The 25,245-nt window shown below is 31.3% G+C and overlaps 1 protein-coding gene across 1 annotated transcript; it reads left to right on the top strand.

The window, feature by feature from the left end:
• The first annotated feature begins 1,142 nt into the window (after positions 1-1,142).
• On the top strand, positions 1,143-24,999 carry LOC126842045 (glycine receptor subunit alphaZ1-like). The gene is made up of 10 exons (XM_050578902.1): positions 1,143-1,379; positions 2,920-2,990; positions 14,428-14,495; positions 14,571-14,791; positions 14,967-15,049; positions 15,783-15,929; positions 18,265-18,463; positions 22,974-23,253; positions 23,884-24,107; positions 24,892-24,999. The coding sequence occupies exons 1-10, from the start codon at positions 1,291-1,293 to the stop codon at positions 24,926-24,928; spliced, it is 1,419 nt and encodes a 472-aa protein (XP_050434859.1). The 5' UTR covers positions 1,143-1,290; the 3' UTR covers positions 24,929-24,999.
• Positions 25,000-25,245: the final 246 nt, after the last annotated feature.

The raw sequence follows: 25,245 nt of genomic DNA, 5'->3' as shown, positions 1-25,245 counted from the left end.
TTGGACGGAATTAAATTTTAAAGTGCCTATATTTGATTTAGCTATCGGAAAAATAGTTAGATTTACGAGAAAAAAATGATGAATAAAAGTAAAAATATAAATGCTTACACAAGTTTTTTGAAAACAAAAATTAAAAAACGGCCTTCTAGCCGTTAGAAAAGCCCATTTAAAAGATGCGTGAGTTAAAAACGGTTTCATGTGAGAGCAAGAAAACAGAGTTGAAAACATTGTTATTATCGGCGATAAATAAATATTGAAATGAACGAGCTTCTGCAGAATATTCGACAGTAAAAGAGGTCTACACAAGCAATGCAATTTTTCAGAATAATTATACTCGGGTTATTATTTTTTTTTTCCAGGATACCCTTTAAAAAATCCCAGACCGTCTCGGAACTCAGCGGTAACTTATTTTTGTGCTGTCAGCGTAAGTTTAGAGATTACTTTAAAAGTTCAAAAAGCCGCCTAAACTACACTTTAGAGTTATATAATGAAAATAATCACTGATCAGTAAATCGCAAATCAACAATTTTTGGGCTATGAAAATAATATAGTTTTTGACATTTTTCTGCTTAATACGGATTTTTATTAAATTCATCATTATTATAAATATATTTGTACATTATTTTTCGACAGGAAATCAAAGTTTATCGTTTACGACATACATTACGAGTATATGTGTATCCAAGTCTATTAGACCTACGAAACATTTGCTGATGGGTCACGTATTGTAAGTCCGTCGATGACGAACTCGCAAGTGCTCGGCCACGTTATGTTGCTCGGGGTCGTGTAATAAGACCGTTGATTTCGATTGGTTTGCGCCCTTAACAACAATACATTATTATGAGACGACGCCGGCATTTGCAAAGGTCACGCTTTTGCACACCGATAAACTGTATATTATTATGATTATATTATAATGTAGGCGCGATACCCAAAGTCCTTGGCACCACTGTTAAAGCCACCGCCGAAGCCCAGTGTGCGAACCGAGCATAAAGTTTACATACGGTCACGCGATAAACGCTGTTTATTTGTTATTTTTTTTTTTTTTTTTTTTTGCTTTCCAAAACGGCTTTTGCACGAAAGACTTAGGAAACCTTATACGGGTCGACAGAAACGACTGCCGTCAGTGTTTGCGCCGAACGGGTACCGTCTGACCGTATAAAAATATTATGTCTGAAGGCGCGCGCGCAACGTTCCGACCGGTTGGGCAGTGCCGAAACTGATGTATACCAAAAATCGCTACAGTATGAATTATAATAACATCGCCGTCATTACAATGTATTACTGTTGATGACGATTTTTAAAAAACAACCACAACCGATGAAAACGTCACCGATCATCCGGAAAATGGGACCCGGGGCTTCCTTGTCGTTGGTCGCGTGAGTGTACTAGTAAATATTTGTTATTCACTTACACACAGTTGGAAAGAGGTACGTGGCAGGTGGGCAGCTGAGGTATATTTCTGCCTGTTAATACACCAAATGTCACTAACCAAAAAGTGTATAATGATAATTCGCAAAACAGTGGACAAGAGGGCAGTATAAGGAATTAGCGGGTTAAATGTTTTCGTCGATAACAATTTTCGGATTGTTCAAATCAAAAGACGACTGGTTTATCGTATAAAAATATTGTACTTTAATAGTTGATGTTCATGTCAAAATAATTGGATAGTTCTCTTTTTAGGGTCGATGTTTTTTTTTATTGAATATTTATGTAAAATATTATTTTAACGTAAGACGCAGATTTAAAGCACTTATTGGTTATACTATGATAAAACATTTTCGTGTATGTGAAGTTAGCCCTCGTCCATATTATTAAAATCTACCCATGTATACAAATATTTACAAAAAGTTTGTTGTTACACTACTTTCTATGAAAATCCCAGGCTTATAACAATATTTTATCCCACATCAACCTTAAGAGTACGTGGTAAACACTATTTCGTCGAAATTATTATTATAATAATACAGAATGATCAATGGTCATCTGATTTCTCTGTTCCGGACTCAAGGGTGTATTTCAGTGAATTTGTTTGTATAATAATACATTTTTTTAATAACACAAAATTATTCCTATTACCTCTGTAATATTGGTTTTATTATAATTCTCAAAATCTAAATCTAAGTACATTGTAAAATTGTTGTTCCTGAAACAAAAACTGTAATATAATATGATATTCAGCAATATTTTTATTTGGGTGGAACGGGGGTTTTCTTAATTTAAATATTTATGTTTTAAATTGTTTAAAAGCCAGCACAGTGTAAATACCCTATAATATAAGTAATCGTATGTAATTTAGCTAACGCGTTATTGTATTATCACATTTGTATAGTTATTGAAATTGAAATAATGAAAAACATTTATACCTATATTTACTTTCTCTTTTTAACGGCTATGTTGTTAATTGAAAGATCAAGTACTAAAACCACGTAAATAAAATTATGTACTTTTGGATTAGAATCGTTTATAGTTATGGGGAAAAAATTTCACTTGACTCGGTCTACTATTTTGATGATTTTGTTTTACATTGGTTTGTTTAATATACATTTTATTAACGTTAAACTACAATATAAAACTATACCGGTGTACGAATTGTATATTAGTTACGTTAGGGATATTAATATTCTAGATTTTATTATTTTTGTATAACAAATAGTAATTATTGTATATTAAGAATATATATTAGCCTTATAAGCTATAAAAATGAGTACAGGTATTCTGAAAATCTATATTTTTAGTTTTGCAGTTATTCCCTAAGGTAATTTCTACGATGGCTTCACAATTTATGTATTAATGTAAAAAATATTCGGCATTTGATTATATTAATTTATATATTAACAAACAATAACTTAAATATGTTTGGGGAATTTCGGTCATTTTTACCTGACTTGACACCTCCTTTTTTTCTCTTTTTTTCAGAATGTTTCATCTGGTCCGTTCGAAAGAGCTGTACGAAATGGAAACGGAATACAACAAAAATATGCCTCCAGGTTTATTTTTATACACACTTTATCCAAATGTATATAAACGTCATACTTGTGCGCTTTACCACGTTCAATTTAGCTTTTGTCGTTTCGTTTCACGCGTTATTTCCTGTTTCATCATAATATAGCGTGGCAAACACATATAAAATGCATGTGTGTGTGTGTGTGTGTGTGTAAACACTTACAAATTGTAAGTCAGAGTTCAAAAACGTTGCAATATAGTAGTATTATAGGTCTTTTCCGGTCGTGTAGCTGTGCGCCATGCTCACAAAAGGTCCGACGACTAAAACGGGGAATCAAAGGTCCTTTGATAATGAAAAAGACAATATTCGAGCCCCACCAAACATGGGTGATTACGTTTAATACCCTCTTCAAAGAAAACATTCAATAATAGCGTAAGGCCCTGTTGAAAATAATATAGTATCATCCGGTATAGCCTTCTTTAATGCCATCTTAGAGGAACACGAGTCCGTGCGTGACGCCTAAGGTATTATATTATATTCATAGCTATAACTACAACTCCGAGGGGTTTGTTTTTTTTAAACATTAATATGCCTTATGGCTAGGAAAAATTGGGGTGACGCTTTTGTGACACAAAGCGGGTGTTGTATAGTGACAAGTGAGGATGAGCTGAAAAGTTCTACTATTAATTGTTTGTAGTCGCTAAGAGTAAGCATGAGTAAATACAAGTACAGGGATTGTTTGATTAAAAAACACAAGAAAATGTTAATGACAACATACAACAAGACAACGAGTATTGTAAAACAAAAAAAGTATATACCATACATCAATAGTAATTTGTATAGACTAAATAATGAAAGCAAATCAGTTCCTGCGACCATTCATTTAAATTATTTTGCCCCTATTTACCGCTTCAAAGCTGATCTTCTGTAACAGAAGTTTATTTTAACAAAATACGATTCCAAAGGGCAAAATGTGTTGTCACAGTATTTCTGCAGTTGTGTCTCGTAAAGCACCACAACGTTCATAACGAATTATAGTTATAGAATTGGTCAGTATTATTATTACTTGTGACAAGTTGTATTTTATTATAATGGTTTTATTAAGAATAATTGAAGACTATTGACTACAATGATTGTAGTTTAAAAAAATGTAATATCAGGATAATTCAAAGGAACGGGTTGTCTGTGAAAAGGGTCAAGTAAAATGTTAGTGTGTCAATGGTGTCCAGGTAAAAAAACCTGAATGTTTAAAATTACATTAAAACGACTGTACTGTAAGCTTGCGTGGCAAATTTAAATGCGGTTACCGCATTAATTGTTACAATAGTTAATATTATTATAGTATCGATATGGAAAAAATCCCAAAATTGACCCCCTGTGCTAGTTTGTTTAACAATTTTCAATATTCGAATAAGTATTTCCGAAGTTTCCGTTCAGATAATATGCACCCCAATTACGACGTCTTAAGTGTGTGTGTGTGTGTGTGTTTTTTATCTTCGTTTCGTAGCTGCGAAGATATTGTTTTTTTTACTACCAACTTGACGCGACAGGCCCGTCTCAATTTTCGAGCTTAAAACGGTTGTTTTTTTTCTTCTAAGTACATCAATGTTGCATTACTGTTATTCTACGACCCCGAAGGTGATTGGATTGTTCCATTCATGGCGTTCGTTCCCTGTCAACCTAAGCTGCCGTATGTACGCACATACACCCCTTGCTAAAGTGTCTCCACAAGGTTTTTGATTGGCTGGTTTTTTGTTTTCTACTTCTTTACTAGGTACTGCCAGACCGCCAGACTGAAATATTTATGTTATATAGGTACACACAGTGAGCGGATGACTATCACAATCAAACCTATGTGTGTAACTGCACTGAATACAAAAAAAAGTTCTAAAATTATTTTATTTACAACTTTATTGTATAATATAATTTTTAATTACAATTTTTTTACAAAGACATTTTAAAACACAACAAAATTACAAACACAAAAAAGTTGTTACCATTGACATTTACTTATTCTAAAGTTTTGTAGATACATAATAAAAATAGGCATTATAAGTACAAAGATGTCCATGATTTAACGTATCAACATTATAATATTTTATTTATCTATACATTTATATCAACTCATTTAGGAAAATAAATGTTTAACCATAGTGTTATAACACTACAAGTGGTTGTAGACATATGGTCAATTAGTTTAAAGTTTTGATGGGGTTTTTTTCAGTGGTTTTAATTTAAAAACTACCATATTAAAACCAAAATCGGCCATGACATCTAGGAAGTATTAAAACATCTATATCCGTTTTCAAAATTATTACGCGTTTTAGAGTTCTGATTTAATTAGAATGAGTTGTTTTCGACCAAACATACGTAGATAGTGAGGCCTCTTAAATGAAATCATAATAATTCTTCCGCCTATTCTAAGACAGAAGGCTTACGATATTTGTTTGGTTTTTGGCTGTTTACAATATTTGTAGACTGTAGAATACCCTAAACATATTTTAAGCTAGTTCTGCGGGTTTTTGTAGTGTTATATTCTTAAATATTATTATGTCGTATTATAAAATTCATACGTGTATTTGTTTTAGCATTTTTACATTCGAAGGGGGAGGGGTCAGATTTTTACCTTTTGCCTAAAACTGCAATAGCAGAAGGACAATTTATCGTTTGGGTAGGAAACCGGGTGTATTGTCTGTGGGATTTATGAGTCTTTTTATTTCACATGTTATTAGACTATAGCGATATTAAAATAATGATTAATGTTAACAATACATTAGATTTTATTGCGTGCGCGCTTTTATGGTAGTTGTGTACCAAATTCAAACGACCTACATTAGGTGACTCATTGGCCTCACTGTTTATTTTCCATTAGTTATTATTTTTTAGTCGTTTACAATTTTATCACTATCGATATCCTTTGCTGAAACTATATTAATGATATCGTACTCGAAGAGTTATTATTATTGGTATTGTGATTGCTATAAAAGGGAATACAGTGTTTACAAAGCACACCAATCGCCCCATTACACACGACACAGTTTGAACCATAAAACAAAAACCACCATCTTTCAGTACAAAGGTTTTCAAAGTAGGTCATACTTTAAAGCAATTGAGGTTCACAGTTCGCATAAAATTCCCGTTAGATAATTTAGCCTTAGTTTAATTTGATGCAAGAATAAATTATAAGTTAACTACGAAATCAGTAAACTTTTAGATAGGGACACATCATACAGCGCGGCGAGTCCTATCTTTGTCTATCTTTTTATAAATAAATTATAAGAATAACTTCTCATAGCAATGGGCTATACACTTAAAATGCGATTTTTATTGTTTTTCGTAACGCCTTCGCCATGAAAATTGGGGCATTTTGCTGTTGTTATTTATTTTATCGTTACCAACGTTAATGATTATGTTTATACACATTTTTTTCTGTGTAATACAGAACAGCAATTCCGTTGTTTCTGCGTAGCTGCTTAAATATTATTTTCAGTTTATACATAAAATTAACACTGAAAATATATAAGGTTTTTTTTTCTGAGTTGCACAACAAAAACCATTAACGGTTTAAAATCCTATATGGTGAAAAAAATTAACATATTATGTTTTTAAATATTCTACAAGTATTAGTGTTTTTTGTTATTGCACAATACTATAAAATAAGTATTGTCCTGTTTTGTATTTTCCAGAGTACTATCAACTTTTGAAATTTAAACGGAAACGAATATATTTTATTAACATTTTTAAATGAGAAAAAATCGCTGAAAGATTTGACTGATCGATAACGAATTGTGAATAAATACAAAAGTTATAAAAATGTAGACCAATTAGTAATTTGATAAATACTTTATTGCTATTGACCCCATAAATGTTACATTAGCATATTAAGCATTGTATTTTATACAATTTTATCTATGTAATCATTTCTTTTATTACCTATACTTATAATCAGTATTTTTTTCATATAAATAAAATAGTTTAATCAAGGGTTGGTAAATAATGTTTATTCAAATTGATTGTTATTTTTCGGTGAGTAATGGTTAAAAACCTATAAAAAAAACTGTTATTGATGAAATCTCATTTTACTATGATGTGTAATTTTTTTGTGTCTGAGTACACTGTAACAGCTGGACTAATTCCTTCGAGTAGCAACTTTTTAATTCACAAGTTTTATCCAGTTGGTACTTAAGAGGGAAGTATAAAAGTTGAAAATTTACCCTCCTTCGCCCTTATAATCGCAAAAAACAAAAAACTATACGAGTCTTCAAATTTTCCGAAATCACTTAAAAATAAACTCTTTGATACAAATCAGTGGATACTGCACTTCACGTTTTCCTAAATTTTAAAATTTAATAACTTTACAACTATTTATTCAAAACTGGTTATCGACCAGTCAATTTTTTTAGCAAATTATTGTTAATTTAAAAATTTAAATATATATATATACGTTACCATTTAGGTTTCAAAAGTTGATAAGGCTCTAGAAAATACTAAAAGAGATAAAAAATTAAATATTGTTTTATATAGTAATATAGTATAATCAAAATGTTTTTCAAAAATAACCACTACAAATTTGCAATTATTTTAAGAGTAAACTAGAGTAGGGCGTTAAAAGAATCACCCGGTATAATAATATTGTTAATGACACATGAACGAGTTGGTCGCAACTGTGTTTGTTATAACTAAATAACACGAAAATAACTATTATGTGTTGTTTTTCATGTTTGAGCCAAACTACAATACTACAGTAGTGTGAATGTTTAAAAAATATCACACCTATTTTGTGCTACATATGCTAAGCTAGTGTTATTCGACAATCATAATGATACATTTTAAGATATTACTTATTCTATCGTTGTTATGTAGTTTTCGAGGGGCTAAAGACAACGTTTTAGAAGAGCAAAAAGAAACACAATGCCGTTTAGTACTTAGAGCTCTAGTGCATATAAATTTAATCAAGACGTATTTGTCGGAGCCGAAGAAGTTGAGCAAACTGTCAGAGCATGAAGTAAGCTATATAACGTTTACGGAAGAAGCGCAATCCATGGTCGATGATGCGTACAATAAGAAAAACATAAGTTGGAAATGTTCCACGGAAGTCATGTGGATATTTTATATGTATAGTTTAAAGGCAGAAAAGTTTATCCAGAACTACCGGGAAGGTAACGAACCTTACAGCTTAGATGTTATGATTTCCACTCAAAATGCCGTCAAAATGGTACTCGAAGAGTTCACCAAGTCCAACGAGTGTCAGGTGTACGATACAGAACCAAACGAATTGGAAGGGGTCGAATTGTCAGGAGTCAGAAAAATTAAGAAGAATTCCGACTCAGGTATTGAGCGCTTTGAACTCAAGCGATTACGGTTGTGTCACCTGTTTGAAACAAAAGTGTCGATGGTTCAATTAATGATGTTTTGGGCTATATCCGAAAAATCTAAAGTTTCGGAAATATTAGAACAACGTTTTAAACAAACCAACTCTCTTAACGTGCCATTGTGTAAATACATAGAGTACCTCATAACATTACAACGTGATTTCAGAAGCGTACTGAAAGCAATCGTCATGAGAATTATCGTTGTATATTTTTTGTATAAAAAACAAGTAATGGGACAGCTCCCAGTTTTATCGATACCTATTTTGCATTGCAATAGTTCGAATTTGCACAATCGTAATATAATTAATGGTCTAAAAGAATTCGCCATTCAGATTGGTCAGCCAAATGATGTAGACATAAATATTGTAATCACAACAATGAAGAAAAAAAATGAGTATAGAATTAATTCTTACATAAAACGTATAATGCATGCTTTAAAAAACATGGCTTCTGTTAATAGCGATTTAACTCCATTTACCGACGATATAAGGTTGTATAAAAATTTTGCAAGAAAATGGTTAGCTAGCATTATAAGAGAGGTCAAAGATGATTTTAAAAATTTAGACTATTTAGAATACTTGTTTTTGCCCACTGTCATACAAATGATCGTTGATATATATGTGGAGTTCATCCAGAAAATTACTAAAAACATCGATTTCGGAGTGATCAACTCGTTGATAAGTCTCAAAGAGTCCAACCATTACAAACGTCTGAAAGAATTGGAAACTAACAGTTAGAAATTCCACGTAAGAATTCGCAAATAATCGTATTTTATTAATAGTTTTTTTTAGGTTAAAACTCATGTATAGTCATTAAAATTATAACATTTAAGAATTGTTTTTGAAATAATTATGTGGTCACAATGTTTAATTTTCTGCCATAATATGTTGAAATACAATTTATTTTTACAAATTATGTTATAACATATCCTAGTTGTCCTACAAACCATTACATATTGCAACAACTTAAAAAAAAATGTAAATTTAGGTTTTGGGTTTTTACTAAAATAATTTACTGATATTGATTAGTAATAGACAGAAATAATTGCATATTTTATGTTTTGTTGTTGAATTACTTGCTACTTCTTCTTCGTGTAACAACGTATAAAAAAATATAATACTATTATTTAGGATTTATGAGCCAACTGATCAAAACGGCAATAGTATACAAATTAAACAAATACAGCAGTACAACCATACGAGTAGGAATAAAAAAAACAACTCAGTAAAAAATAATATCGTATCAGTTTTGTAAAATTTTGCAAGAAAATGGTTAGCTAGCATTATAAGAGAGGTCAATGATGATTTTAAAAATTTAGACCGTTTAGATTACTTGTTTTTGCCCACTGTCATACAAATGATCGTTGATATATATGTGGAGTTCATCCAGAAAATTACTAGAAGCATCGATTTCGGTGTGATCAACTCGTTGATAAGTCTCAAAGAGTCCTATCATTACAAACGTCTGAAAGAAATGGAAACTGACAGTTAGAAATTCCACGTAAGAATTTCGAAATAATCTTATTTTCTAAATATTTGTTTGAGGTTTTATTGTTTTATTTTTACAAATTATAATATTCGAGTTGTCTCACAAACCGTTACATGTTGCAACAACTCTTAAATAGGTAAGCTAAAAATTTAAGTTTTTTTTTCAATAATTTTCTATATTATTGATTAGTAGAATACCTGAATTATTTTTTAGAACTATTAACGTTACATACGTTTGGAAGAATTAGAAACTGACAATAAGAAAATCCCAATTCGTAAATAACTTTATTTAATAACTACTTTTTTGAGGTTAAAAAAAAATATGTGTTTAAGTTTTAAAAAAAAACTCATGTAGTTTAATTATTGTAGTTTCTTGCATGTAAATTTAACTGATTCAACTCGTGTAGTTTAATATTATTGTGATTAATTTACGTAGATATATTATATATTATTATATTTTAGTGGTCACAAAAACTTGACTAATTAATAACCAATTATAAACGATCACTTTTAAAGTTATTAGAGTTTAAATTTATTTAACAACTTATATCGAGTCTATCCAATATCATATACCGTATGTTTTTTGTGTTTTCACCTGTGCAATTCATATGTCCATCGATAAAACGGAAAAAGTAAGGGTATCTTTGGGGTGAAGTCGAATGGGTGAATGGCGACTTCCGGTGACCTCAGGTATCTTCTGTACTAATTCCTCTTCTTTTCATAAATAACTTACGTTTCACTTAGCCGCAAAAAAATGATTTTATATTAAATATTTACTGTTACATTATTTTGGAGTAATTACTTTTTAAGTTCTAATTAGTATTTAAAAATGTCTACAGGGAAGAGCGAAGGGAGTGGTCGTCTCGATAAAATCAATGTGGCACGACGACACTCCTCTCTTACGTTTTGCTGATATATAACACTTGAAGGAAAATATCATCACTTATGGTACGAAACTTTCAAAAATGATTAGCATTAATATTTTATAAGCGGAAGGATTTTTCGTTAATATTATTAGAATATAATACATGTGACTTGTACCTACATTATATTTAAATGTAACTTGACATTATTAGGGTTTTAAGAATGACGGTCTGTATAATGGATTACCTTTCAACGAATGACAACTTTAAATGGCTAATCGAAATTTTACACATTACATTTTTAATAACCCTCCTTCTCGCAAGTTACCTTTAAAGATTTTATAATAAAATTATATGTTAATATATTTTTCTAAATACATGTATAATTAACTGAAGCCTATTTACCAGTAACTGGTATAATATATTTTATGCCCTAGTTAAAACGTTTATTATTGCAGTAGGCGTTCCATCGAATACAAACCAGAAACAGAGAAGCCTTTGTATGCTCAAAGTGATAGTTCAACCTGGTTAGTTAGCAGTAAAACATTTCAGAAAAACCTCATCTTCAATATGACTACTTGGATTATTTTAAAACGATCAATAAATGCTAAACACTGTACCTAATTTGCTTTGCGGAATAAGTTAGCTCTCGAAATTCGTTTTTATTCTTAGAGTGTTAGAGTAAATATTTATGAGTTGAGCAAAAAATAAAAGTCTAACGATAATTTTGTTTTAATAGTGCAAATAAGGTGTTAGATTTGGAAACGTTTGGAATTTATTTACATCATTATATTGTAAAGAATGAATAAAAAAAAACAGTCGAGTACTGTTGACGTTGTTAAAAGCAGTTAAAAATATTTCGAGTTCTACACCCGCTGTGCAGAATATAATAAATAATCTTTTATTTCACTTCATTTGCAGAAGTTTAATGGTATCCAATAAAGTGCGAAAAAATGCGCCTTTATAAAATTATCATTTGAAAACAGTAGGTCGTTGAAATACAAAATATAAATTACATTACTTAAAGACAACGGGAAATATATAATGAGATTTTTTCCAAAACAGATACTCAACACATAAAACCAGATTAGTTATAAAACTTTGTCGAAGAGTTTGCAAAAATGTGTAAAACAATGCTATTTTGTTTGTCACTTTATATTTTTATTGTAATTATTATTGTTTTACGAATTTCAAAGTTATAATAGTCTATTTAATGAATTTCATGACGCATTGCTATAAAAATCTATACTTACTTATTTAATTTATATGAAAATATAGACAAGATTTATCCCTATTCAAAAGTGTATCAGTTTTATCAATGGTAATGGTATTTAGACAATGAATACCCGTACTTTTCAAGACTGTGTAAGTTTCAATAACTACAATACCGAAGAAAGACAGTTTTTGTTTTAAACTTTGTCGAAGATAATCAATTGTATTGTATTGGTGTCTTCTGTATACACCGTCTTTCTTTTTATAGAAATACCTACTACTAATAATTATTAATAGTGATGATCCAAATAATGGGCATTCGAGCACTACCATAAAAAGTTACAGTGGTGCTAAAACCTTTGAAAAAAAAACTGTGAGTACATCAAAGCAATTAAGTGACTATCTAATTACAACCAAATACATTGTTATCAATACTGTTAAATATATATTTTCTTAATTTATTAATTATAAATTAAGTATATAAATTTACTATAAAATATACTATATAAATTTAGTATAAAAAAAAAATCGAAAATTTGTAATTTAAGTTGTTACATTTTAATAGTTTACATAAATTACTGCTATTTTTTTTGAAAATAACAAAATCTTAATAGGTTTTGTGGGGGGCAAGAATGTGAGGGCGGTATTAAGAGTAGCCGTATACAATTTTTACAATGGATAGAGAAGAACTTTACCTACGGGGTAGCGTTTTTAGTTTTTCGATAACTTAAGCACAATCAAAATTATTCATTCGTAATTATTCATTATTTTTTCCTATTTTAATTTTTAATTTGTCTTATAAAAAAATATTAAGTATAGATATCGAAAAAATTAAAACGCTACCCCGTGGATAAAGTTCTTCTCTATACTTTGGATTAATTTGGTAAATTTACCGTTAATACTGGCCTCACATACTTGTTCCCCGCAAAGCAGTTTTGATGGGAAAAATGTACTGTATTAATAGGTATACATTATAATTCAAACTCTGATTTAAGATTTTTCAAAAAGTTGCCTATATTTTACTCCTTAGAAATGGCCTGGGTAGCCGTCCTCTTAAGTGACGTTTTTTTAACAAGAAAAACTTCAGCTGTGTGTTAACACGGTCTTCAAACAATAAACGCAATGCCGAATGTACAGTTATTATCACGAGCTTACCGAAACGATAGAGCCGAGTATTTTATATTTCAACGTTAGACATACAATGATTTATATCTACTTGCCGTTATCGGTGTGTAGGCAAAATAATATTTTACGCACATCCGTGTACCTATTTTACATATACAATGCGCCCGTCAACACTAAAGTATACTATATTTTAGTGAACGTAGTTATTATTTACGGTTTATACTTAAGAAGTGATTGTTTGACTCATCACCAGAAAACTATGGGAAATCTATTTTATCTATGACGGTGACACTCGTAATGATACGCTATTAATAATTTATGAGCCGATACTTTTCTATATTATTTTGAAAACTAGCTAAGGTGAGGTAAGGTAAGTGTTCAATTGAAATACTTGTTTTTAATGACGTCAAGGAAGAAATAGTATCCATTGTTTATTTTTCAATGATAACCTAATATATACTAATATTGATACTATGAAATTCTGAATTAATATTGGGGACTATAAACGTAATGAGAACTATAAACCAATTAGGAAAAAAATTATACTATTTTACCAAAATTAGTTTTAAAAGTACACGTTTTTGCAAACGATTCGCCAACGATATAACATTTTTAAATAATAATATATTAATGAATGACTTCATCGACATACTTTTCTTAATTAAACTTAACTAAACAACAACACTTTATTCACTTATTTTCCGGTGTTTGATTAACATATACTTTAATCTATATTTTACTAATAATGACGATTTCCAGCTTTTTTTTCTAACACCACTTTGTCATTAGCCTAAAATATTATAGATATTTAAAATGTAAAAATGTTGACAGATTCGATCAAACGCATCTATTTATACACACACTCAGTCTATTTAGCTTACTGTACTTATATTAGGTATTTGGCAAAATTATACCGAACACTTATTGTTTATTTGGCTATATTGGTTAACCGTTTACACTGTATAGTGCACCTACATCATTTTTTCCAACGCAGACACAGATTGAATGTGTAAATAAAACAATTAGAGTACTCGTTACATAACTAGTAGACCACTCCAGTTCTTCAATCCAGTCTTTGATTTTCAGTCTACCAACACTGATTAGCCAAATGTAGTCATGGAAATCACACGAGTATAAGTGAGTATTATAACATCATAAAGAAGAGCAAAACTATAAATGTATAGTACTCTCAATGTGTACTGTTCATTAGTTTTCTACAGAGTGGTATTCAGAAATTGACGACAAACATTAAAGAAATAATGATTAAAAAATGGAGTCAAATATTAAAGCTCATTAGTTGCTTGCTTCTCAAGCTAAACTCTTAGTCATAATTTTTTCCACCTGCATTGCAGTTCTTTGTTATAGGAATTTAAAAATGACCTATCTTGCTCACTTCTATTTTTTGTGTTTTTGTTTCCAAGGTAAAAACGTTGATGTATCCATATCGTTACACGTGAACCGGATATCCGGAGTGGACGAAAGCAAAGAGGTGATATCATCCCCTATTGCGTTGGGGTTTTTGTTGGAGATATAATTCTCGTTGGTTGTTTTTGTTGTAATATAGGAAATAGCTCTGGATGTTTTCCTGTACGTCTACTGGGAGGACACGCGGATGCGCATAGTGGACAATTCCAGTCAAGTGGAACTCACTTGGGACAAAGAGCCGAAATTCTGGATACCCGACCTTTATATTCGCCAGTTGCGGGAAATGAAAGTGTTAACGCTGTTCCAGGACATAGCTTCTATCCGATTGTACAGCAACAGCACACTGAGAATCAGCATTGGGTAGGGTTGTATTTTAAAATAAATGTTACACACATAAAAAAAAACAGCACAACGGAATCGACACATAGTGTGAACGGAAAGGTTTTAAATCTTCTTATAAATATAATTTATATAATTTTATTTTGAACCCTTGAAAAAGCCATATGCCATTAAGGGTTTAAAAAAAACGTTACAGGGCAACGGTAATCATCAAGTGTGACATGGATTTTGTCCTATACCCGTTGGACGTGCAAACGTGCCTCGTTGACTTTGGCAGCTGTGAGTATAATATTATTATACAGAAATACAAAAATGAATATTGCGAGTACGGATCGATTAGGTTTTGCGGTCTCTTATTTTGTGTATGAATGTATCTATACTACTGGCTGTAATAAGAAATTATAATATCGTGGCTTCTGAAAAACAAAGGCCTTACTGCAGAATTGTAAAGAACGTTGAATTGAAATAAAATACCTTTTTTAACAATTGTGTATGTACAGTAAAAAATTCCCGAAAATTCCTACTTATTAATTTAATTGTTCTTCTCGGTCTTATTTATCGCCTTTATAAATTCGTTGAACCGATTCTAAATTTAAAAATCAAATACTTAAATACTACACTGACTTCTGTTTATCCGTGACTTGAGAAATAAAACATGGGTTTGATACGCTGACTCTATTGGTTCTTTCAAGCTAGTTATACCATTCATCGTGCCTCCTACAATTGTTTAACCTGCTGGAACCTGGTGTTTTGGGGATAAGCTAAACTGGTAAAAAGTTTACGATCGAAAAGCGTTACGATGACGTATGAGAGAATAATTATTAGAAATTATTTCAATAATTCCTCGATGCTCAGATCACAATGTAGGTAGTGCACAAGGTCGAACTTAGCCGGCGATGCGCTGCTACTTCGTGGCACGGGCAACGGAGATAAGTCGGCGCGGAGACAACCGTTAAAGCCGTTTAATAATAATAATAATAATAATATGTATTATTTGTTTCTTTTCCCTCAGACAAATACACGTTAACCGACGTGAAATTCCGATGGAGAGACGATCCTCTAAGCTTTCCCAGCGACTTTGGCGACGGATTCCGATTGCCTCGTTACGTCGTGTCGTTTGTCACTGACAACCGCTTCAATGTGATTTATTACGGAGACGGTGAGTTCGGAGAAATCTGTTAATATCAACGCGGATATTACCTGAGACTTTGGTGCCAAGATGCGGTGCGCGCGCCCGGAAGTTCTGATAAATTAACCGAAATCAAAAGCCGACCTTTACCCGGTGCACGTCTAAAAAAAAAGATAACATTTCCATTAATGAATAGAGGGGCCGAGATGTGTTTCTGGACTGATGGTCCGATCCAAAAAGATGGCCGTCAAACGTTCAGGATAAAAACCATTTTTTTTTTTTTTTAATAGTCACCGTTTATTTTTAGAAAACTGCGCCTGTATGAACAGTTATTACTATTTATATTTTTTTTTATTTTCCAACCGGATTCGGGTGAAAATTTTTCCGACGAATTAAAAAAAACTCGATACAGTCTCCTCGAAAGCTCCTCGAACTTTCAAAAGCCCTGGCGGTTAATATTCAGCAGTTGATTGCTTGAGAATACTTAAACACCCCAAGTGGACTAAAATCTTACAACTCTTTCTCGAAGGCATCGGTTTCGTTTCGGTGGTTGAACGTCTGCTGGAGGGGAACATCACCATATTGTTATGTATTAATAGACACTCTCTACGCCAGACGAATAAAGTTAAACAAACACTGGCTTTACTTTGTACTCTGAATGTGCAATGATTAAAGTCTAATCTAATTTGCATGGTTTGGTTCGAGTAGTATAGTATAATAACATTTTGTTTGCAAACCGAGAATAATTGTTACGACGAGACATTCACTGCGCGTTAAACCCCAAAAGTACACATTGCAAAAAAAAGATAAGACCACCAATGTTCTTTCACTTCCTCTTAAAAATGTGTGTAAACTAAAGATTTTCGTTTAGTGTGCAAAATTAATTGAAACACTTCAAAACATGTGGGTTAGAAAGAAGAACGGTAAAAGTAGTTTAATTCTAAAATTCATTTAGTTCATTTAGTAAGCAAACTTAAAACAAATGTTGAATTTATTATTCTTAAGAAAGAAACCAAATTATAATAAGAAAACATTGGTGTTATGAATTGTTGTTATAAATCAAATCAACCAACAATATTGCAATATAATGATACATAACTGAACTGAGCAATGCGATGGACTAATCATATATTTTTGTTATAACTGAATGTAAATATGTCACAGATGTCAGTGACTTGTCATACAATCGCCGTTTTCTTTACAAAACATCCTTACAAACATTTGAAACTAGAAAAAATAATATTTCATAAAAGTCATGTAACGCTACTCTCTGTAAACAATTTTTGGACAGGCCCAAACACAAGTGCGGACCTCGCAGGTGCATTTTGGCATTCCGTAATCACTCAGCCGTGCATTAATTGCGATTTAGAATATTTAGACTTTAAAAAAAATTATCGTATTTTTTTTTACATAAATTTTGTTTAAAAAAGATTTTATGTTAAAATTGTGTAAATGTGTGAGATTAAATTATAAATATGCCTTTTTTGTTTATTCCATTAGTTTTACAATTTATTAAAAAGAAACGTGTGTTGTGATTACCAGCTATAATCAACAATTTTATTTAGAGATTGGTAAATTAATTTGTGAAAAATTAACCCTCTCGCCATGTTTTGTTCATTACCATATTTTAAGTGATAACATTTATTTCTGCGCTTTATTGACCAAACAACAAATCTCAATTATTACAAAGCTGTTTAAAACAATCAATTTTTTGGTAAATAATACACTACTGTGTACTCTTCTCTTCACGTAATCTGCCTAACAGAAATCCGCAAAATATTTCAATAAACTGTCAGTGTTAAAAAACAAGTTGTTATTATTCACAGTACGAATTAATTACGCAACTTTTTAAGTGTCACAGTGCGTTAAGGTGTCGACTTACTCTGTTTGGAGCTAAGGTGATGGAAGCAAGTAGATATAACTACATTTATATAAGAAGATATGTACAAAAAATGTGTATATCAGTTAATATAACTGTAAGTAAATATTTTGTATAAATGTTTGTTTTAAAAAAAATATAAGGATTAGACAACCTTTTCTTTTTAGTGACTCCTAATTGCAAAAAAGGCCGATGACTTTTTATTGCAAAAAGTATTTTTAATAAAGGGGAGGGGAAATTAAAAGCCGTTTGATGAAAATTAATGTCGCACTGCTGTGGTCCCACACGGGGAGTAAGCTTCAACGTTTAAAAGTTTTTCAGTCCGACGATAAATATAATAACTTAGACGAGCATATTTATTTTTGGACGGACCACTTTTCGTTAAATTAAACTTTTGTTTTGTCTCTGCCGCTTAGCCCTGATGGGAATATCCAGGATCCAATACGGGGCAAAAAAAAAAAATACACACTTTACTCTATTTTACAGGAAACCATTCTACGGCCAGGTTGGTGATCACTCTGAGTCGAGAACTCCGCAGCCATTTGCTGGAGAGTTACTTGCCCAGCACTTTGTTCGTCATCATGTCCTGGGGAAGTTTCGTGGTCATGCCCGAAGTAGTGCCCGGCCGCATGGTGTTGCTGGTCACCACCCTCCTGTCGCTGGTCACCATGTTCGATACTATAAGGTACGGTATTGTAACCTTTTTAAACATTTTTAAAAATTGCACTGAGACTACAATTATAATATTACCAATTTTGGACGACCAATCCGATAACACAATAGACCGTAAGGCATCAGTCATAGTCTATCATCACTTGGGAAGTATTGTTGAATTACAAATTTTTACCGTTTAACGCCAAATTACTTTTGTAAATAGACAAGAGTGAAACGAGCGAAAATCCATTTTATCAATAACGAAGATCTTCAGCTTCTAGTACCACGATAGTTTGTACTTTTAAGTAAAATTCTATAACTCTGATAAGTGACCTACTTTTAACAGATTCTAATAAATATATTATTTACTGTATGTACGTACATTACCACCTACTCAACGATGACGACCCGCAAACAGAAGCGAGGCTCTCAACCGGAGTAAATTGTTTTGATGTACTTTTGTTTTTCATTGTAATGGATATTTTGTGAAATACTTCGTTCGAAAATATCAAGTAATATTGTTCAAAAAATAATGTTTTTATTTAAATAAAAATTCAAGACAATAAGTTGACAAGCTGTATTGTAATGTTTTCTCGGAAACGCTATTCTCTTCCATTTTTATTGTTGGCGTTTTCTTTTGAACTTTAAATACCACTCGAGATTAAATGATACAGAGTAAGTCCTGTTTTTCTTAGAAAAGAATAAACTCATACTTTAGAAGTGTACAAACGTTCTACTCACAGACTGCTCAATGTTCGGGTCAAATAATAATACATTCTTGTGATGATTTTATTAGAAAAATGTAACTTGAAAATTGTTGCGCCAGTGTTACTATTATACAATTTTATGGCTTCAATGCGGAGCTAAGAAAGATTTTATTTACAGTGATGTACTTTTTTTATTTTTATTTTTTGTCTGGATCTACGATATTTCCTAAACAACTGCATCGATTTCTTCACGGAGAAAGTTTATAAAGCAGTCGACGATTTAAAAACTGAATTAACTATTTATATTTTTGTTTACACTTTGAATTTTCTCAAACGCAGTTTAAAATTTCCAAATTTGTTGCGACATTCTTATAAAAATGTTTCACTATGTGATTTTTTTATCACTTTACAAAAACACAAACTCTACGACTTGTCGTTGTCGACAAAAAATACTTTATGCAGAAAATGTCGTTCAAATAAAATATATACATGCGCGTTCTGTCGTTACCATGATTTTTATTACACTTAACGACGACACAATACCCGACAATAATAGTTACTATGTTATGATTATTATTATTATTATTATTATTGTTACAGCTTATGCGACTTAGCAATTATGGGACGACGCATAAGCGATTTATTAGTGTTATAAAGTTTATACTCGTTGAACGTTTGCGCTGCGCAGAAAATATTTTCAAGTTATAATGTATAATATTTTACATTGTGTCCCATAAGTGCCGTAACATCCAAAACATCTACATGGCAAAATAATTTTTTATTAGACGTTCGTTTAAGAAGAGCGAAAACGTTTTCCAAAATCTCACCACCCATTTTAGAATATTATTCGGCTATACAGAACACTGAAAATACCACAAAACAGCGTACTTAACAATATTTTGGATGTGTTTTTGAAAAGTAACTCAACGGACTAGACAAAGTTGGGAGGACACAATTTAGGTTTTTGCGTAAAAACTGAATATCAAAAACATGTTTTTTTTTATGATTAACATGATTCCTTAGTTTGATTACAAGTAAAATTTTGAAATTATCTATGTGAACTCGTGATTTTAGTAAAATTGTGTTCTGCTAGCATTTATGGGTACAATTGTTCAAGGATTTCAATACTTCTACATGTTAATTAATAGGAAACATATATTTTTTTAAAGTCGGAACTTAATCCTAACCTATGATTAAGAAAAAAATTCTATCAGTTAACAATAAAAATAAATGTTTTGTGCGAGTAGTCAGTGTGTTGAAAATTATGTATTTGGGCATTTCATAAAAACGCTTAACTACATAACTCAAAAATAATGGTTTGCCGAGAATGCGTTTAGGGTTTATTTTTCGAGTTCAAAACTTTATATTATAAATTTTGTAGGGAAAGCCCTTGGTTGTTGGTAGTCTGTGATTTAACTCACCTGCCCGTTTGCTTTCAAACGACAGTATTATTATTTCAAATTAAATGAATATACACATTAGCGCAGAGACATTTTCTCCTTCTGTCGAGCAAGTATTATTATATTATTTTTTTATTATTACCACTGAACCCGCGTATCTCATGTTATTTGATATACATATGAGAGGTGCCCGTCGTTGGAACATATTATAATATTAATATCCGTCATTATTGTACATGTGTACCGGGTGAGAGCGCAATAACACAAAATGAGGACATGCTCTGCGTTAATATTATACAGATTATCCACAATAGTTATATTAAATAATGCCTAGTCTACTGGCAAGGTCATTTCCTCCATACGACATGGTCCATTTTTTTTACATGTATGTTAGAAAAAAAACTGACTCCAGTGGCGAGTAGTATGAAGTAACAAGACGATTTCAATATTATTATTCAACATATTTGCTTAGACCCTGATTTAAAAAAAAAAATAAATAAAAAGTTTGACCTTTTTCTTATCAACTACACCTACTCAACTAATTATTTTTATATTTTTTTAGTCAAAATTCAACACGGTAACGGCAGTTTTGCACCAAAAGTGTAATAGCGTACTATGGGTTATAATAATTATGGTAGGTATACTACTTTGTTCATGACAGTCGGCAATAAAATTCAACAAAATATGGGTTAATCTAACGTTAATCAATATATATATATATATAAAACTAATAGTACGGGGCTGGCCATGGTCTTGACGCTTTTACATGCACATTTACTTAAAAATTTGATGCTTAAAAAAAACACACAAACATCAGTACAAAACAAATATTAATAAAACACAATGCAAAAAAAAAATGTGTATGAACAAAATACAAAACAATTTACAATTTATATGAACGCAAAAATTAATTTAACAACTATAAAAATATTATCTATAATTATTTGTCATATATAATTATTGTATATATTGAATATGTGATATTTTACAAACTTAGCGCGATCTACCAAAATAATGCAATTTCAAAACTATTATAAATTTAAATTATCAACTCGTTTGAAGCTCACTAGATGGCATTGGATGTATATACTGATGGAAATCCATCATAACATGAAAAATAATCATTCAATGGATTTTAAAAAGGGATTCATGTGAACCACGTGGAACCAAGAAAAGCAATGTTTTTAATACAATGTGATTTTTATTCTTTTATATTAATAATATTATATTTTGCTCAATTTATTATATTTGTACCTATATAATATACTCTGAGTTTTCAAATATTAGTCTTTAAATCCGAAATCACAATCGGTGAAGACACTTTATAATACTAAAAACTTAATATTTGTATGAATATACCACTACTGACACGGTCAAAAAGTTAGGAAATATCATTAACCATTTTATCCAGAAGGTATGAAAACTTTTTTTTTTTTTGCGCAATCGTTGGATTTTTGTGGTCTGAAAATTAGACTGAAGGGCAAAGTGAACTTCTGACAAACACCTATAACTGTTTTTTTATTGAGACCTTATACAAACAATTACTTTTATTCATCAATAACAATATAATGCATTTTATTTCTAGTACCAGTTGACTGATGATTCGCTAAAAAAAATTTATCCGTTTTCCGGAACGGAAATTTTATCCTAGCGGTATGATTATTCAGTTATTTTTGGCTTTTAGTAAAAAAACACAAAAAAAGGCCTACTTTCAGTCTAATTGTATTATATTTAAATCGAAAAAATTAAGTTTCAAAAGTTGATAATGCTGGGAAATACTAATAAAGGTAAATAATTTAGTAATTTTATGCAATAGTTAAATAAAAATGGTTTAAAATGAAAACCTGTAAAATTATAATTATTTTTCCGGAAAATGAGTATGTTACGTTAAATTGATTGTCCTGTAATCTAATATCTGAATAATTACAAACAGTTGAACTATCTAATATATTTTACTATAATAAATGCTACACTTAGCGTTTGTGTTAAACCCTATTACATATATTTTGTTTAAAAAAATGAAATCAACGATTTGTTATGGTTTTTAGCATACGCCATACTTTCTCGTACCTCAAGTGGACCCAATTTCAAAAGTTAGTTGTTCTATAGTTTTTTTTAATGTAAAAATACTAGAACAATAACTAGAAACAGCCGATTCCGTGTCCACTCTTTTGAAATATTTTAGTAATTGCTTTCGATTGAATATTATGTCAAATAGTATCTAATTATAGCTAAACACTAGATTGAAATTATCTACCTACGCGTTGCAGATGCCAAGTGAAAATCAGATCGGACTAAATGTTTGGTTTTTATTACCCAAAAATCCAGTAAATCAGCGCTTGCCCGCTATTTTACCCCTCTCTTACCTATTAGTAGGTCTGGAATGTCGTCGTGTGATTGTGACATAATCCCAAAAGGGTTTTGGTCTTTTCAGAAACAACTCTCCTAGTGCTCTAGAGCTCAAATGCATCGAAGTGTGGTTGATCTCGTGCACCCTGTTCGTGTTCCTGGCCCTTGTCGAGTACTTTATCGTGCTGTTTGGCATGCGGTACGACAAACATTGGAGACACAAACATGTCGACTTAGAACCAACGAAGATGACGACTGTACCAGCTGGGGCCGGCCAGGGCAACGACAGCAGAACCAGCGCCTTGTTCAGCAACAATAAAGTGCACCAAGCGTCGGACATCGCGCTGGACAACAATACAACTTCGGTACTGCATTCAGAAAACTATTATCGTGCTATAACGTTTTCTACAATTTTAGATTCTTATATTTCACCGATTTTGAAAAATAATTTCTTCCAACCCACCGGCAACACGGAATGCGCAATCATGAATATTCAACTATACAGACTTCATGAACTTTAAAGCATGTATTTATAAACTTCCCTTCCAGCGGTGGTAAAACACTGATACCATCCACACGGATTTCCAACACGAAACTAAATACTTGTTTAGGGTGCGACCCTCCTCCCCACGGCCTCTCTCTGTTATGCCGAGTAATAGTCGTAGACAATTTCAAAAAAACAATGGCATTTTCATTTTAAATACTAGCATAGCATTTTAGTTAATTATCTAAATTAAAAATGGATATTTTACGATTTTTGATGGATAAATAATTATTTTGTCTTGTTTTTCGTTGCACTTTTATTTTGGAAAACTTTAAAAAAATGGTTGTTAAATCTTTGCTTTTTTTTTAAATCATTTAAACATATTCGCAAACTGTAAAAACGCTATTTTATCTTACAGAATTTCGTATTATTCTTTTGTAATGTAAAAAATCCAAAGGAAAACACTGATTACTAGACGTCGGCATCACTATTGTGTAATGTGGTTTTTCAGACAACTGCGTCAAAAGCTCAACAAACGTCGGTTACCGTCATCGGGCGGGGCAAACTGCGATTCCAATTGCTTACCAGACACGTCATCTTATATTGTGGTTCGCAAAGAGGTATGCTGGACCAAGTGTCATTGGCTCTGTTTCCGTTGTGCTTCGTGGCGTTCTCCATCGTCTACTGGATATCGTACATCAACGAATCAAAGCGGAAATCGCAATCGGTAAATTTGTAAGTTGTTTGGATTACCTGCCAACTTGGTCTCATTCGATCACAGTTTGTCCAGAGACAGCGTGGAAGATTCCGTCGTACCAATATCTTTTATTTTACAGGTTTAATATTTTTACTCGTAGCAACCTATATTATGTGTAATTGAGATTTTTTTTTTAAAGTTCCTGATAGTAATAGTAAAATTTGTATTCTTGTTGTAATTCCATTTATATAAGTTCGATACAAAAACAACGTTTAGGCTAATTACATTTTATACTATACCATTGGTATGATCATTAAACACTGTTGTTTCAACTTTATAAAGAAAATTTAGCTTCGAGTCGAATTCGCAATTATTGTACGTTTTATATTTTTTATTTATATCTTTTTACATGATAATTTGTTATGACACGCATCTTTTTGAACTGCTCGCGAAACGCCGTGTAAAATTAAATTTTATTTATTACAAATATCAATTAATTATATTTATATTTCATCATAATATATTGATAATATGTAAACAACAAATACATATTGTTATCAACGAACTTTCTTTTCCTTCTAAATATACTTTATATGCCTGATGAAAATTGTTATTTTTTATGTTTAAATTATACATATTTCTCACGCCCAACGGGGGTGAAAATTTTTTGTTTTTTGTGTTTTTAGCCGTTATTGTAGAGCTTTTTACCTAAAAATTTGTCAGGACCTAAAATTCATATGTATCCATAACATGTTGAACGGGGAAAAAAATTGGAACCACAGTTGTTTTTTTTTAATTGCCCGAAAACTGTGTTTTTTGCAGACTTTGTAACATAAGCAGGATAAAACTTGAAAATTGAAAGTGATCCTGGTAAGTATTTTATCGACAGGACTATCATTACACAATGAAACCACAAAAGAAGATTTGAAAACCGTTTTTCTATAGAAAAGAGTAGATTAATTGATTTTTAACTGTTTCAAGGTGGAATTATGTACTACTGTGACAATGTATAAACAAAAACTATTATTTAGGATTTATGAGCCAACTGATCAAATCGGCGCACACTGGGCAAAATAGCTGATTTAGGCGGACAAAAGTCATTCTCAGAATTGTTCTCCATTTAATGCTAGTTGTTTTTTTTTAAAGTTGTGAAATCCAGAAACAGCATAGCTCCCG

The sequence above is a fragment of the Adelges cooleyi genome, unplaced genomic scaffold (genome assembly GCF_023614345.1).
Source record: "Adelges cooleyi isolate 19-005CV unplaced genomic scaffold, UGA_ACOO_1.1 ACOO_flye_CR_arks_rails_tigmint_CR_PRNA_108, whole genome shotgun sequence".
NCBI classification, from domain to species: Eukaryota; Metazoa; Arthropoda; class Insecta; order Hemiptera; family Adelgidae; genus Adelges; species Adelges cooleyi.
This window is presented reverse-complemented; position numbering and strand designations above follow the sequence as displayed.